At 38.6% G+C, this 15,389-nt stretch overlaps 2 protein-coding genes across 4 annotated transcripts in view; both read right to left on the bottom strand.

The window, feature by feature from the left end:
* The window catches only part of LOC119488332 (guanine nucleotide-binding protein G(i) subunit alpha-2-like), a 65,632-nt gene extending 57,010 nt beyond the window's left edge, over positions 1-8,622 (bottom strand). Inside the window, exon 1 of the mRNA XM_037769903.1 lies at positions 7,803-8,622. Within this exon, the coding sequence (XP_037625831.1) occupies positions 7,803-7,920 (118 nt within the window). The 5' untranslated portion in view covers positions 7,921-8,622. The remainder of the gene's footprint in view (positions 1-7,802) is intronic.
* Positions 8,623-10,509: 1,887 nt separating this feature from the next.
* Positions 10,510-15,389, bottom strand: part of LOC119492149 (sodium-coupled neutral amino acid transporter 3-like) — a 48,575-nt gene continuing 43,695 nt past the window's right edge. For all 3 annotated transcript variants that reach the window (XM_037776552.1, XM_037776551.1, XM_037776554.1), the window contains 2 exons: positions 15,189-15,292; positions 10,510-13,449 (listed from right to left, as the gene is read on the bottom strand). In XM_037776552.1, the coding sequence (XP_037632480.1) occupies positions 13,345-13,449; positions 15,189-15,292 (209 nt within the window). In that variant the 3' untranslated portion in view covers positions 10,510-13,344. The remainder of the gene's footprint in view (positions 13,450-15,188; positions 15,293-15,389) is intronic.

Raw genomic sequence — 15,389 nt, 5'->3', positions numbered from 1 at the left:
TTACAATGTAGCCGCTAAGTAGCTGATGTTCAGATGAGATTTCTTGGGGAGCTGTGAAAGTGGGCTCTGCTGCCAGAGACGTAGAGCTGTTTATACCTGAGGAACAGGTCAGTCTGACTCGGTTTCTCCAGCAGAGAAAGCCAGGTCTCTATAATCAGCCAACTGTAATTACACCCACTAAAAGTCAGACACTGACTTTAATAAGAGGGAGGAACTCGGTGTCTATGCAGCGCTGACCACATGGGCTGACCAGCAGTAGGACATGTCACCTTGTGTTGTCATCAAACATGACTATCTACAGTAAACAGGTGACTGTGCTGGAGGCTTAACTTTTGGCTACAATGTGCTGCCTGCTTGATGTTTTTGTACAAATACTGCAACCTCATTTAAAAGGTTTAACTCCTGATCACATCCCTTGAACATGGAGAGGAAATGGAGAAGGAGATGGGTCTGACAGGAGCAGCTTTCCAGAGTTTTGCAGACCAGTCAAACACCTCTAATCACCAACTGGCAAAGAGATAATAACGGGATCAGATCAGAGAGAGGTCTGCCTGAGCTCCCTGCCTCTCTAACCATACTACCACAGTAGCTATAGCTCAGGTTTCCCAGCTCGGCTCTGCTCAGATTGATGGCTTTCGCAAATGGTAGCAGTGGCTGGGCTAGTCGATAGAGGCCCTCTCTCTCTCTGATCAATACTGTGTCTGCAGCACTGAGCTTTGGGAAAGTTACCTAATCAAAGCGTTTAAGAGAAATTAAGGTAACTGTTTGTTCTACTGGAAACCACAGGAGGAAACGGCCTTTGAAGATGTGTGACAACATAATAAAATTAGATGAGCTAAAATGTCACCCTGAAGTGTCTGGCTGTGTCCTTTCATTGTAACAAGGACATGAAACACAATAATAGAAAAAATGAGTTCTCAAAGGGACAAACTGTAGTCACTTAGTGATTAGTGGTATGAGTATGTTTAAGCTCATTCTATCTATTTTTAAAGATACAATAACAGTAAAGGGATTTCCATCTTCTTAAATGTACCTCTGTCAAATGACAAATGTTCAAAAGGAGTTGTTGTGAATTAGATTACTGTCTGAGCCTTTAAAAGACCATTACTGAAAAGATAACCAAAATTATTTTCATACCAGAAGTTTATCTGATGGCCACTGTGATCAAACCTCGGTCCAGTTGACGTGACACGATCTGCAAGACGAGATAAACGCTTCCAGGAAAATCCGTCTGTGACAGGAATGGGCAGGCTCTAATTTCACAATTTTGGTATCGCTGTCATACTAATCAGTCTGGGATGAAATATATTATTAAAATCTAAGAAAAATTGAAACAAAAAATGGTTGCAACTCCTAATATTAAAGCAGCAGGGGGTAGAATTGGAGCAAATATGATTTAAAAAAAAAAAAGTTATTTTTATAACACAGTCACTATATACTGACAGTAGTGCATGAGACAGGTAATCTGAAAAAATCATGTGCCTCTGTGTCCTCCCGTGCTCCTAATGATTAACCAATCAGAGCCGCGCTGGAGCCTGAGAAAGTTTGCGACCCCGCAGCCATGTTGAGATCAGTTGAGGAAATACCAAGCACCGCCCACCAGCCGGAGCACACTTTCTCATTTTACAGCTAAACAGTACACTACAAGATGATTCTGAAAACATTTGAGGTGAGAAATAGACATTACAGTAACAGAATATTGATTCATATTTGATCATCGCTGCCTAGTGTGACCGTTAGATCAGAGATCGTGACTGATTGACAGCTGCCTCCCTTGAATGAACAGCCAATAGGAACGCTCTCTCACTGAAATGACCTGTGATTGGTCAACGTCTCCCATCACGGGCCAGATTTTTTAAAGCCTGAAAACAGAGCCATGAGGAGGTGCAGAAGTCTAGTTCTCTCTCAGCGCACTTGAATTACAATATGCTGAAAGGTTATTATGGAATTTTTGCCCAGTGATGCCAAAAATATACTGCCTACTGCCACTTTAAGTATTGGCAGTGCTGCACTGCAATGTTGCTGCGGTCAGCAATAGACCATACAATAAGGATCTTTCACAACTTTCACTTTGACACAATGTAACAATATATAGTATACATTTAAGTTGTATTTGGGGCTATGCATTCCTGTTGATATTTCCTTTAAAATATGTGCATTATTTTTGAGAAGGCTCATGCAACATACTGTATTAATGGAGAGGGTACTGGTAGTGTGTATATGGGTTAAATAATGCAGTAAGAGACAGAAAAGCAGCAGTTCTTACTATAACAGATACCTCATGCTGCGGTTATGAACAGCATACAGTATAACTTCCTTTTATAATTTCCCAGATCCAATCAGCTGGTGTTTAAAACTGGTAGTTATGCCACAGCTCCATTTGCAAACTCCTTTTGATCTTTCTGGGGTCTGTATGGCATTTACTTCATGATTTTCACAGCAGGTCTTCTGTGTTTTCCAGCCAAGAAAACATTGAGTATCATAATATCCACTATCTATGTACCTGATTTTTCGTAGGAGCTCACATCATCCAATAACTGCTTCCCTGGGAGTCCATTTCCCTGCTACATCCTGAACAAAAAGCTTTAGCAAAGTATGCAGATTAATGAGCGAGCATCCTCACGCACACTGCAGAGAGACAGGATTTAAAAGAGGAAGAGGATACGACTGGTTTCATATCACGTGCTTTTTCTTTTGTCTGCGGTTAAAAGAACTCAATATTGGTTCATCATAATGAGTGACCACATGTAAAAACACTCAAGGTGACCTGTGTGAGAGTTACACAAGCTTCTCTTTACATCCACACACACACACACAGACAATATATTCTTAGCCTGAAAACACTAACGGAACAATTCCCATCCCGTGGCATGAGCAATGTAATGTGGCTGCCGCCTTCATTTTAGGTTAACCATTTGATGCTTTGATCATGAATAAAACCAGCTGCGGGCTAAAACAGTATGTCAGCCTTACATTGTTCCATGTGGCAGCCTTACTGCAGTGACCACGAGGGGCTGTGTAATAGAATCCAACACTGAAGCAACAACCAAATCATAAACCGAGTATATAATATGTACTGCAGCAGTGCATGCCTTGTATATCATGTCATAAGAACAACACGTCCACTATCCTCGATGGAAATGAAAAACAGTGCTGCCATATCAGTTGTTTTTAAGACTTAAAAATAGACAGAGTTGGTTCCTCCTCTAAGAACATGATCAGCATTTTTGTTTCACCACAGCACAGCCTGATTAAACTGTCTTTATTTTCATTCATTTATCACCTCTACCCTGTCAAGCTGACAGCTGTGAGGGGGAGAAAAGGGAGTATTCACACATGTGCTGCACGCTTCTTTAATATGCTCACATATTGAAGATGTTTTTAGTGCAATGTCTTTATGTGCCCACAGGCAGCATGCATGCATTCAGCTTGCCAGCGTATTTACATAACAGCACTGCCTATCAAGCCTCTGAGCCAATGTGTTTATGTACAATCAGCACAGAAGTGTGTGTGTGTGTGTGTGTGTGTGTGTGTGCGTGTGTGTTAGCGCTGAATCATGCAGAGATATTTCCTACTACTAGGCTGCTGTTCTCACAGTTTAAGCAGAGAGCACGCCGCCAAAAGGGAACTTTTCATTTGTGCTGAGCTGAAGAGAAAAAAAAATGGTTAGTAAGCCAAAGAATTGAGAAAATCAACTAAAGTGAGCAGAGATTTTTTTGTTGTGGACGGGGAGGAGATTAAATGTCAATCAAAGAGCAGAATCAGCAGGGAAGCCTGTGAATGAGTGCTTCCTGTTAATGAAAGCTTAAGCCTTGACGGTATATGAATTCCTCCCTGCTACATTAACTAATGACTTTCTCTGGGGGACAACTAGCAAGACAAAACTATCTAACACACTTGGTAAGACATTAGAGAAAAGTATAGTAACAATGGAAATTCCTAATTGCATTTGTTTGTTTACACCAAAATACAATGTGTGGACATTTTGATAAAGATTTTTTGTGGTTAGACTTCCTTTGCTTGTTGAAGAAAGGCAGCGATTCAGAGTTGATTGAAAAAGAGATCCGTCATTTCAGTAGAAATGAGGCATCCTTCAACCTAAACCCCCTCACCTCATCTCTAGAGTCTTTGCTTTAGGAGGGACATGGGATTGCAATTACAGACTGCTTACTGGTGTGGCCATGTAGGAAGGCTTTTCTCAGCTGTTCCAACAGATAGCATGGCAGCAGATGGGAGTGCTGAAGAGCATGCCTGGAGGCGTGATGTAGCACCTCTGGAAGGATGTCACACCTCTCTCACACATACTGCTACTCAATAGATAGATCACGATTTCAGCTACAAACGGCAACAAAGCATCCATTATTCAACGGATTACATCTTCCGAGAAAGAATAATGTAATTAAATTGAAAGCCTGTCTTTAACTTCAGTCTACTAGCAGGACTGTACAAAAAGAAAAACATGTGGACACTAACGGAGCACAAAATCATCCGAATGAATTTTGAATAGAGGTCAACCTATAGTGGATTTTTAAAGGCCGATACAATAACAATAGTTTGGAGCAGGAAAAAGCAGATTAAATGGCCGATATCTTTTACTTCTGCAGCAACCTAGTCGGCTACTTTTGCATACACCGTTTTAAATAAACTAGTTTTTTGTCACTCCGAATTTGATCATTTGTAAGAGAATATCCTTAAATGTGATATGGTGGATTACATCATTGGAAAATGTTCTATTTATTTGCAATAGGTGATGCTGTTTTGTGGCTTACAGTAGGACTGGCCAGTTTTACTTCGGTTGCGCGTCTTGTACATTGTTAAATGCCACGCTTGCAAATCATTAATGTTCGTGCACATTCCTGGGGTAAGGTGCGATTTCATTTCATGAATGGATAGTTACGTGGCTGGATTATTTGGAAGCTTGTTATTATTTGGAAGATTATCTGGATTATCTATATTCAAAAGATAACTTTTTTTCTCCCCCTCTACCTTGACTTTGTGAATGGAACCTCAATGCAAAACGGTGATGTACACCCCCGCATGACCGGTGGCTGCTGTGCAGCTATCGGCCACTATCAGAGCCCAGTTCCCCCCGATAACAATAGTTTGTAAAACATCCTATTGCCGCAGATTAATCAGCCAAACCGAGTAATCGGTCTACCTGTAATCTTAAAGTATTAACTGCATTTACCCTTCAGATAACTGAAATTTAAATTTCACATTTCAGAGACTAGAAAATCCTCTTCAAGAAATTGTAGGTTTGTATCCCGATGCAGCCTTTTGCATGCTGTAACATGTTTTCTTCTTCTTTTTTTTTCAAAAACGCACAAGTGAAGGGAAAAGTCTTGCATGACTTGAGTCTTTACGCACAGATTCCCAACACTCAGTTCAGATTCAGACCTCTCCTTTAATTCCTCTCAATCCCCACACACACTGTGCCGGATGGTAATTACTGATATGAGACCTGCTGTATAGAGCAGAGTATGTAATTAGCCTTCTAACCAGGGGCACAACTTAACAACCAGCCGTCTCTTCAAAGACCCAGGAGAGAAAAACACAGTATGTGTTCCCCATCACTTTAAGCAGAATTTCCTGTTTTTCTGTCAAGAAAGAGGATGACAAATCAATTTTGTGATTCTGTGATCACCGATCTGTTACAAAATGCACGGGTTAACTAAATACTTTGGATATATACAAGTTGTAGAAAGGAAAGAGAGTGTGTTTGAGAGTGGTGCAAAATAAAAAATAATAATATTTCAATTATATTCCAAGTTGCCTCAGATTTCTCTGCTCACAGGATCAATACCAGTTTAAACCTGAGCATATGTTCGGCGAGGTGTTTTCAATAAAATCACAGTCCATTCTAACAAAATGACTCCCTTTAAATTGCATTGATTCCCTTGAGGCAATAACTGGAGTAACTTCTGGAGTGTGAATTAATAGGCATGAAATAAAATGCATCACTGATGCAGGAATTTACTGATTTAGTCCGTTAAAAAAAGCAGGTAGAAAATGGTATAGGACAATCTAAAATGGATAAGCATGAGGGAAGTAAAATAAGGTGTCTGCATGGCTTCAATATTAAAGGACATGCTAGACAATAGCAATGTAAGTAGCATTCAGAAAGTTAAAGAGGACCTATCATGCTTATTTTCAGGTGAATACTTGCATTTTGGGTTTCTACTAGAACATGTTAACATGCTTTAATATTTAAAAAAAAACAACTTTATTTTTCTCGAAAAAGCCCAGTCTGCTCTGATTGGTCAGCTGGTACACTTTGTTGTGATTGGTCAACCGAATCAAACACTTCGGACTCCTCTCCATCTCCGCTCTAACTAGCTTTGTTTGACGGCGTGCCAAACTAGATGCTAGGCAGGTATTATGCAAATGTGTTACTTGGTGACATCACCACATTACAGAAGAAAAGGCAGGACTTCAAGCAAGGTGTTTCAGGCAGTTCAGGAGCAGAGTAACTCCCTTTTGTATGGATTTTGTAACTTTGCAGACCTTTTACATGCACAAAAACTATATAACACACAAAAGGAAAGGGAAAAAAGCATAATAGGTTCTCTTTAAAGGAACCTGGGAGACATTTTATATCCTGGGAAAGTCCCACTTTCTCTTTGCTACCAAGCAGCAGTACTTTCAATCAGCTGTTCTGTTTATATATTAAGTGTGTGAGCTTTAGCCAGTGCTGGGAACAGTCAGGGCTGTTCACCCTCTGTCCAAACAGCAGCCCACTCATTATCAACCAAACCCCGCCATGTCTGACCCCTTCAGTTCAAGCCCTGGTGGGAGGAAACCACAAAAAAAATAAGACTATATTTCTGACTGCCCTGTCACAAGAAATCAGACACTCTGCTCTGATCTCTCAACTTAACATCCAGGGTTTAGCATTTAAACACCAAGGATGGGACAACAAGTGCTGTTTCAACTCCAAAACTTCTCAAACATTTTCAATAAAGCATGAAGGCAAAATGCAACAGGACATGCATATTTTTTACCATGTGAACTCAGGTCAAGTTCACAGGACTGCACTAACACAAACTGAATTTTTGGTGGCATCACTGCTGTCTGTTCAGGAGGTGGGTGAACTCAAACAACTGATCTGGTGTAGGCTAGCAAAAACACTTAATTTTAAAGGTCCCATATTATGCTAATTTTCAGGTTCATACTTGTATTTTGTGTTTCTACTAGAGCATGTTTACATACTTTAATGTTTAAAAAAACTTTTATTTTCCTCATACTGTCTATCTGAATATACCTGTATTCATCCTCTGTCTGAAACGCTCCGTTTTAGTACATTTCAATGGAATTGCAATGGAATTGCAACAGAATTGCGTTACTAGACAACAGCTTGGGTCCATGCGTACTTCCTGTCAGCTGATGTCATTTACATACACTGCAACAGGAAATAAACTGGGACACATTTAGAATGTTTACATTTAAAACTTTGAAATGGTCTAAATATTGTATATTTGTGACATCACAAATGGACAGAAATCCTGACAGCTTGTTTCAAATGCACAGTTTCTGAATACGGGCTGTGTGTATTTCCCTGTGGATTGAGTGTTTCGATACTTTCACAGTATTTATATAGAACTTAAGCCTGCTTTATAATGAAAAAAAACTAAATCTCACTTTTTTATAATATGGGACCTTTAAGGACCAAAAACTGGTTCTATTAATAGCCAAGGCTAAAAATATAACTTGGGACTTTTTTATGCTCCTTGTGTCATATTTGTACAGAAGTGTTTCACTCTGTTGCACAATTCGTCTGTAACAGTGTGCGACTTTTTACTCACCCAGCAGCAGCAGTTTCACTTCTCTGGCCGCCTTCTCTCCATCTTCTCTCAGGTTTTTATCAATCATTTTAGACCTCTCGGCCGCGGCTTTATCTTCCTGACTGACTGTACACCCCATGGTTCCTAGTGCACGCTTCAGGACTGCTGCTTAGTGGGGGGGAAATATCACCTGGGAAAAATATATATATTAAAGTCCGAAAAAACCCTTATTTAAAAAAACAAGGGTTGAAGTTGAGAACTTCCCTTTTTTGTCCTGATGATGAGTGACAACAAAAAACGTGACGTGAGTCCGTTCATCCGCGAGAGGCAACGGAAATCATAGAACTCTCCTCTCGTTGCGATGGGAACGACTGGATTTATAACGGTTGTTTGAAAAATCCCCCAAAACGCCCGTTGGTCAGCATTGGTGGTTGCTTCTTCTTATGAGAGTGGAGAAGTTGCCAAAAACAAAGCTTGAGCAACTTTTTGTGAACTGACTTTTAGCTAAGTCGGTAGTTCCTACAGCAGACCATGAGAGCAGGTTAAAACACACGAAAACGGCCCACGAAGTTCGGCACAAAAAAGTATTCCAGCTGTTGAAAAACCGAGCTCACGGATTCCTGTTGCCAAGTGAGGATACCGGAGGATATTTCTGTTTTGCTGCTTTATATATATATTTTTTTTCTTGTTGTTTTTAATTCCTATTGCCGTTACGCATTCTTTCCCCGCGTTGAGATTTATCACGTTTTGAAGCCACACCCGTAGCCGCCGTGAAGTTCCCCTCCGCCCGACAAACACAGTGAGACAGACAGCGCCGTCACCTCCCAGCTCAACAGCAGCAGCAGCAGCAGCAGGGCCAGCCTTCAGCCGAGAGAACGCCCACTCCGAGTGCATCATGGGTAATGTAGTCGAAAGGTGGGTTTTCCTTCAAGAGCTGTAGGAAATTTTGTAATTGCTTTTCCCCCATGTTGTCCATGTTTTTATGTTTTTTATTTTTTTTCCCACTCACAATGTTGTTTGGTTACGATTGCCCAGAAGTCTTTATAATAAATAATCTGGCAAAACTGTAATCTGGCAAAACTGTCATCTCATCAATATACATATTGTATTTTTATATTTTGTTTATTATCTTTTATATATTTTTGTATCTCTTTTTTTATTGTATTATCTTTTTTAGCACCTATGGGATTGTCACAATCTAATTTCGTTGTACTACACAATGACAATAAAGGGCTTGAATCTTGAATCTTGAATATTTATAGATATTTAAATCAATATCCTCTTCACAAACACTGACACTGACACTTCCACGCAACACACACACACACACACACACACACACACTTGTCTTTTTTTATATATATTTACTGTATTGTTATTGTTGTTATTATATATATCTTGTTCTAATTGTTTGTTATCACTATTATGTAGTCATATTATTTCTTTATATTAATCGTGTGTCTAGGTGGAGGCTTCAGGTAAGCCCAGTGGTTTGTTTTTTGCCTCTTCCTGCACTGTATATTATTATTTTTTTTGTGTGTAGTCTTAAATTGTGCAAAAAATAAATAAATAAATAGCCTTGCAATTCATATTAATTACTGCCTCAAGTGGAAAAATTAGGAGTTTATGTGATTACCCAGTTGACGTGGTGTTTTTGTTTATTTATTTTTTTAATAGCCTACATTTTTGGTTAATAGTTAGCACCATTAAAGGGTGTGTAACGCTACATGCCTTATGTAGATTTCACCCATCACAGCCTATGCTGTTAATTTTTATACGATAAAGTACAACAGTGATGGAAAAGGTATCCAGATTGTGTATTTTATGTAAGCATTATTTTAATATTGTAGCTGGTTGAGAGATGGAGCCATTTTAACAAATGTTGTATACTGTTACGTTGAATCTATAGTAATGCTTCATATTTCATAAAATGATATGTTTATCTCGATGTTTAATCTTAAAAATAATCTTAATCTGCAAAGTCATCTGTAACTATAGCTGTTAGATAAATGTGGTGGGGTAAAATATACAATATTTACCTCTGACAGTATGAAACTGAAGATTCAAAATAGGCCCAATAAAAACGAGATAATTAACACTATAAGCAGATGCTCATGAAAAACCAACATTGTTACATTGCATGATGGTCATAACTCCACAAGCGATGCCTACCACAGCACTATAGTGTCACCTTGTGGACTGGCTCCCAACCCTCAAGAGACGTATCAACAACTCCCCTTTCTTACACTATTTTTGAACTAAAAAATGTTATTAATATTTAAATTCTTTTAATTTTTTTTTGCCAGAGAGAGACAATGCTAGTTATTTCATTTAGGTGAAATTGAATTATATGTATTTGTGAAATAGTATATGAATAAAATATAAATACAAATAAAATCATATAATCAGTGTCTTTTTATTGCTGAAAAAATATTTGCTTAAAATCTTATGTAATATATGCTTACAGTTTATAGCCACAGGGGTTTATTTAAAGCTGTTATCATTCTGCTTATTCTCTCACATAATCTACACAACAGATTGCAATAGACTGCGTCCTTCAGTATATTGCATTATAGAGTCAAGGTCACAGAATTTTAGCATTTTAATTAAATTAAATGCAAACATTATCAAGTGTTTCACTTCGGAAGGATAATGTAGGCGAGTCAGTCTATGTTCAATCTCCTGTCTCCGGATGCCCATATCAGACACAGATGATGAGAGATCAAAGTTTTGTTACCTCATTATCTTTATTGCAACATTGTTTACAGTACAATAACTGCCAGCGACATATTAAAATATATAGAGATACAAGAAAAATCGACATGGATTGAAGGACAAAAAGGTTTAAAAGCACTTTGAAAATGATTACATTTATATTTTTAATCGGACTAAAACTTTAATTGCTATTTACATTGTACAAACTAGATATGCATATAGAATATAAAGGGTATACATTTATATACATTATTTATAAATGCTGGCCAATGTCAATATTTAATATGTTACTATTCAATCATACACATGTCAATAAATCACACAAAAACGGGGATACTAAGACCACTGAGATCTAAACAGAGGTCCTCAGAGAGCATCAGGTATCAGCCACTAACACAGTGTATTATCCCCTCGCTTTGTTGCCTTGTGTTTATTTCTATTTTTTTTTGCGTGTTGTGAGGTTTTGAAATGTTTTATGTGTGCACCATTGAAAAAACTCACTAAGGTCAAACTGGGAACAGGAAGTTGGGGATAAATATAACCCAGCAGCCCCAGTGGCCGATTCACATGATTCACTCTGCATACAGATACATAAAGACAACCAAATATCTAGATACAATGGGGGGAAAAGGACTTAAAAGAGGTCTGTTGTGTAACAAATTGACTGGACAATACTCACTTACCCATACAGCACTCACTGTAGTCAGGTGTAACAGAGTTTATCATTAACAATGTATGGAAATGTAGGCCAGTACACCAACAACTCTGGGTTAGTAGGTTACTGTCTGCCAAGAAGCAGCAAGGAAGTCAGAAAACTGATGATATGCCACTGACTATAAAAAGACAAATATAAGAAGAAAAACACATAAAATCAATCATTAACATTTTGCATTTCATCACTGGATCAGATTCAACCGAATAAACATTAAACATGAAGTTTAAAACAACAGTTAATCCATCAATGGCAGGAGACGAACACTTGAGTTATACTTCTGATCAGAGTATAGGTCCAGGTTTAACAACACTAATGCATATAGGTACTATAGTTCAAATACAGTGGAGCCATGTTTTCTTTTCTTTTTTAAACAACACGGACACTTAAAAACCTCCAACAGTACATCCAACTAATTAATTTCGTTTACAGAACGGAGCCGAGGAAAACTAACCTTAACGTTATTTCAAGTAATGTTTTGAGAAGACATCCATGTTATACCATCGATACATTGCTAATTTGCTCGTAATCTACATTAGATTGATTACTTCACCAAAGATTTTAGTTATACAAAAGGGGCATTCCCTTTTTAAATCACATCTATTGTGAATCTCTCACAAATCATTTTGCTTGCATTTCAACTTATTAATGGCTACAACAAGTTGTGCTTATCAACGGAAAGTGCTATTGCTAACCATCGACTTTTCAAGGTTGTTAAAGAAGACAGTAATCCCATGTCTGTCATTTCTGTTAGGGATCAAGCTTGTGCTGGACGCAGAAATATTTACAGACACCAAACTGTTACTAACCACTTCATGAAGTGACCCTGTTGTTTGTTCTTTGTTTTGGTTATCTCTGATATACTTCCAGTAAATGTTCAGAAACAACACATCATCCAAGTAAAAATCCTGCCCTGCTCGATCATTAAGAACACTGAGCGGTAACTTTCTTCTTTTCATTTATCTCTTTGATCTGTACAATCCATCCGATGAGGTCTTCAGTACCATATATAACTTTCATTTACACGGTAATACTGAAAAAAAAAACTCTGCGCACAATATAGGCATTGTTTATATAGTGATCTGGACCGCCACGAACCATTTAAAAACGTTCCTAACCTGAAACCTGCCGAGCTGAGTCATCAGTCCATACTGCATCTTCTGAGGTTTTCATCAAGTAATAAAAAATATACATCTAGATTATATTGTGTTGGAATGTTTGGGTAAATGTGCTCACAACACTATACCACATACTTTGTGGTTTTGCACCCTGCTCTGTCAGAGGTGAGAATGTTAACACCTCCAAACCTTAAAATAACCAGCAGCAGCACAAGTTAGTGGAGTAGGAGCTAAAGGCTGCACACTTTAAAGGAACAGTTTGACATGTTCTGGTCTTATTACACTATCCTAAGCGTAGCTAAGCTAACCAGCTGCTGGCCGTAACTTTGTGGTATCTAGCTTCTCTGCGAGGAGGTGGGTAAGCGTGTTTCCTGAAAATGTTGAACTATTCCTTTAACTCATCTTTCTTTCTGTGCAATAGCTTTTTACTATCACTTTCCTCTCTGAGTGGCAAATATGTAGTTATTCAAATAATTTAATAATAATAGACATTTGCATCATAAAAGAACTGTCCATCGTTCAATAGGTTTTTGTCATCTGAGGTACTTCAGATTGTGTATCATAATCTGAGCAGCAGTGTGTGGATCATGTTAGGGACAAGACAGGGACGGCAGATGCTCCCATCCAACACAGGGACAGGCGTATAAAGACAGCAGCCTTCTATATTACCTGTTCTTTTACATCCATCTCACAAGGCACAGCCTCCAAATGTCAACGTTAATCTTTACACACCTGGCCTATTTTGTAAATTCATCTATCAACGTTCCAGGAAAGTCTACTGGCCTGGATCTGCATTCGCTGTTTGGCAGGATGTACAGTACAGTACGGTGTAACGTCATTAGAGTGAGAGCTTTTGCGGAGTGCCATCCTGAACTCTAGGCTCCTTCTCTGTGGCCAATACTCTCTAATGGAAAAGATAGGGCAACTTCAGACATCATTCAAAGTAAAAACTGTAACATTACAACACAGATCTAAATCGACAATATAAAACCTGAAAATAAAAAATGGAAGGTGGTGCCTAGTGACCACTAGCGGCTTTGCTGTTGCCCGATGTCCAATCGATGATGATAAAGCTGAGGCTCATTATCATAAACAGGAAGCCTATCCCGGCAAAAATGGCGGCCTGGAAGAGAGGAGGAGTGATTGTGTTAAAGAGAGTGACAAGAGAACAGGGGATAGAGTGATCATTGTAGGAACAATAACTGGATGCATCCTTCATAGACAGTGTCATGATATTTACAGTAACTTCCAAAGTAAATCATTGAATATGTGAATGGTTTTAACCAGACACATTTGTCAGTGTTACTTTACCTATGGAGGTAAAAAAAAATCCAGTAACACTTTTTACAGGTCCGCAAATTTCATGGTGATAATTAGCAAGTAACCTATTTGAAATTTCTTTAAAATTACTGCCAAATTACCGCAATATTTACCTCAAAATGTATCGAAAAATTACTTTGTTATAAAAATTATTTAATAATTATAATCCGCTATTTCCCAACAGCTGGTAATTTATTTAATACATTTCCAGGAAAAGAATACAAAGTTAATTGATATACTTTATTTCCATGTCTGCTGATAAAATAGATAATAATTAGCAAATAAGTTATTTGAAATTTCTTAAAAAAAAAACATAATCATTACATCAGCTACCAGGTTACATTTGTGTAGAAAATAAGTCACACAATGGTGAGGTTTGTGCCTGATCAGAAGTGTCTTCTATTAGTGTTGGTTTTCCACCTCCAATGAAGAGCAGCGCACAGCCGCTTCTCAAGCCTAAGGGCCCTATTTTAATGACTATATGCTATTTTAGCATATATTTTTGATACATTTTGAGGTAAATATTGAGGAAATTTGACAGTAATTCCAAAGAAATTTCAAATAGGTTACCTGCTAATTATCACCTAATTACCATGAAATTTGCAGACCTGTTTTTTGTGTCTTAAAACTACATGTCGGCCGTCCCTCAGAGAGTAATTTAAGTTAAAGTTAAATTTTTGTGAAACCTCCCGTTAAACTCTAGTTTGACCTCTCACCTTGTGGTCAGAGGTGAAAAATACTCGAAACTTTCAACCAGAGAGGGCAGCAAAACACTGCTTTTCAGTCCGGTGTTAAAGCCTCTGTACACCCACACAGGTGTTCTCAGTTATTCTGGCTGGTTAGATCTCTGCTCAGTTTGAAAGTGGCTGGAGCTTTGATGGGAATTTATCAGGTCACAGATCTTCATCTACCAATAAGAATGATAAAGGTGTAACAGGAGACTCGAGGCCTATTGAAAGAGACGGGTCTTTGGGTATAACACATGCGCAGCATAACTGGAGCTGCGGTCGTGCGTTGCGATTGGCTCAATTTCGGAGAATGCAGACCAGATTTTACCCCGCATGTGATGTACCCTGAAGATATGACGCGTTGATGACGCGTGACATCTCCTGTTTTCACCCTCTTTGAGGAGACTCAGGAAGAGGAGTGGCTTTGGAGGGAGACCTGAACGGACGGACAGTCAGTGTTGCCGATTTGGCAACTTTCTTTATAGATTTAGGGACTTTTGGAGCTAGAGCTGCTAGCTCTTTCATTGGAAAAGAGTCTCTAGTGTACAAGATCACCGACCCTACCTTTAAGTACACACTGCTGTTTAACATGTAAATATCATCACGAAAAGCACACTGTATATACTGTCATATACACGTGCATATAACCTGCTACATTAATCATTCCATATTAATCCCAGCACCCTTTGCACTCTGCGCCATTGCACTGTTGTCTTACTGTCTACAAATGTCATTGTTGTCATGCTCTCATCTAACCTAGAATAAATGTCACTAAACTGAACTTAATGTTCTGTTATTCTCATGAGATGCTCACCAGGACTTTGGGGAACGAGCGCATTGGCTCCTCTTCTTCGGGTACAATACGGATGTAGAAGACAGCAGGGAATATGAAGATGAGACACGGGGCAGATGTGGCACCTGGAAAGCAGACGAAAATTATTCATAAAACTCCATGAATTCCCACTTCCTTCAGTTCTCATTACTGTAATTGCTGCTGCAAGTCTGACAGCACTGT

This window comes from Sebastes umbrosus, chromosome 1 (genome assembly GCF_015220745.1).
Source record: "Sebastes umbrosus isolate fSebUmb1 chromosome 1, fSebUmb1.pri, whole genome shotgun sequence".
NCBI classification, from domain to species: domain Eukaryota; kingdom Metazoa; phylum Chordata; class Actinopteri; order Perciformes; family Sebastidae; genus Sebastes; species Sebastes umbrosus.
Note: the sequence above shows the minus strand (reverse complement) of the source record. Positions and strands in the feature narration are given on the sequence as shown.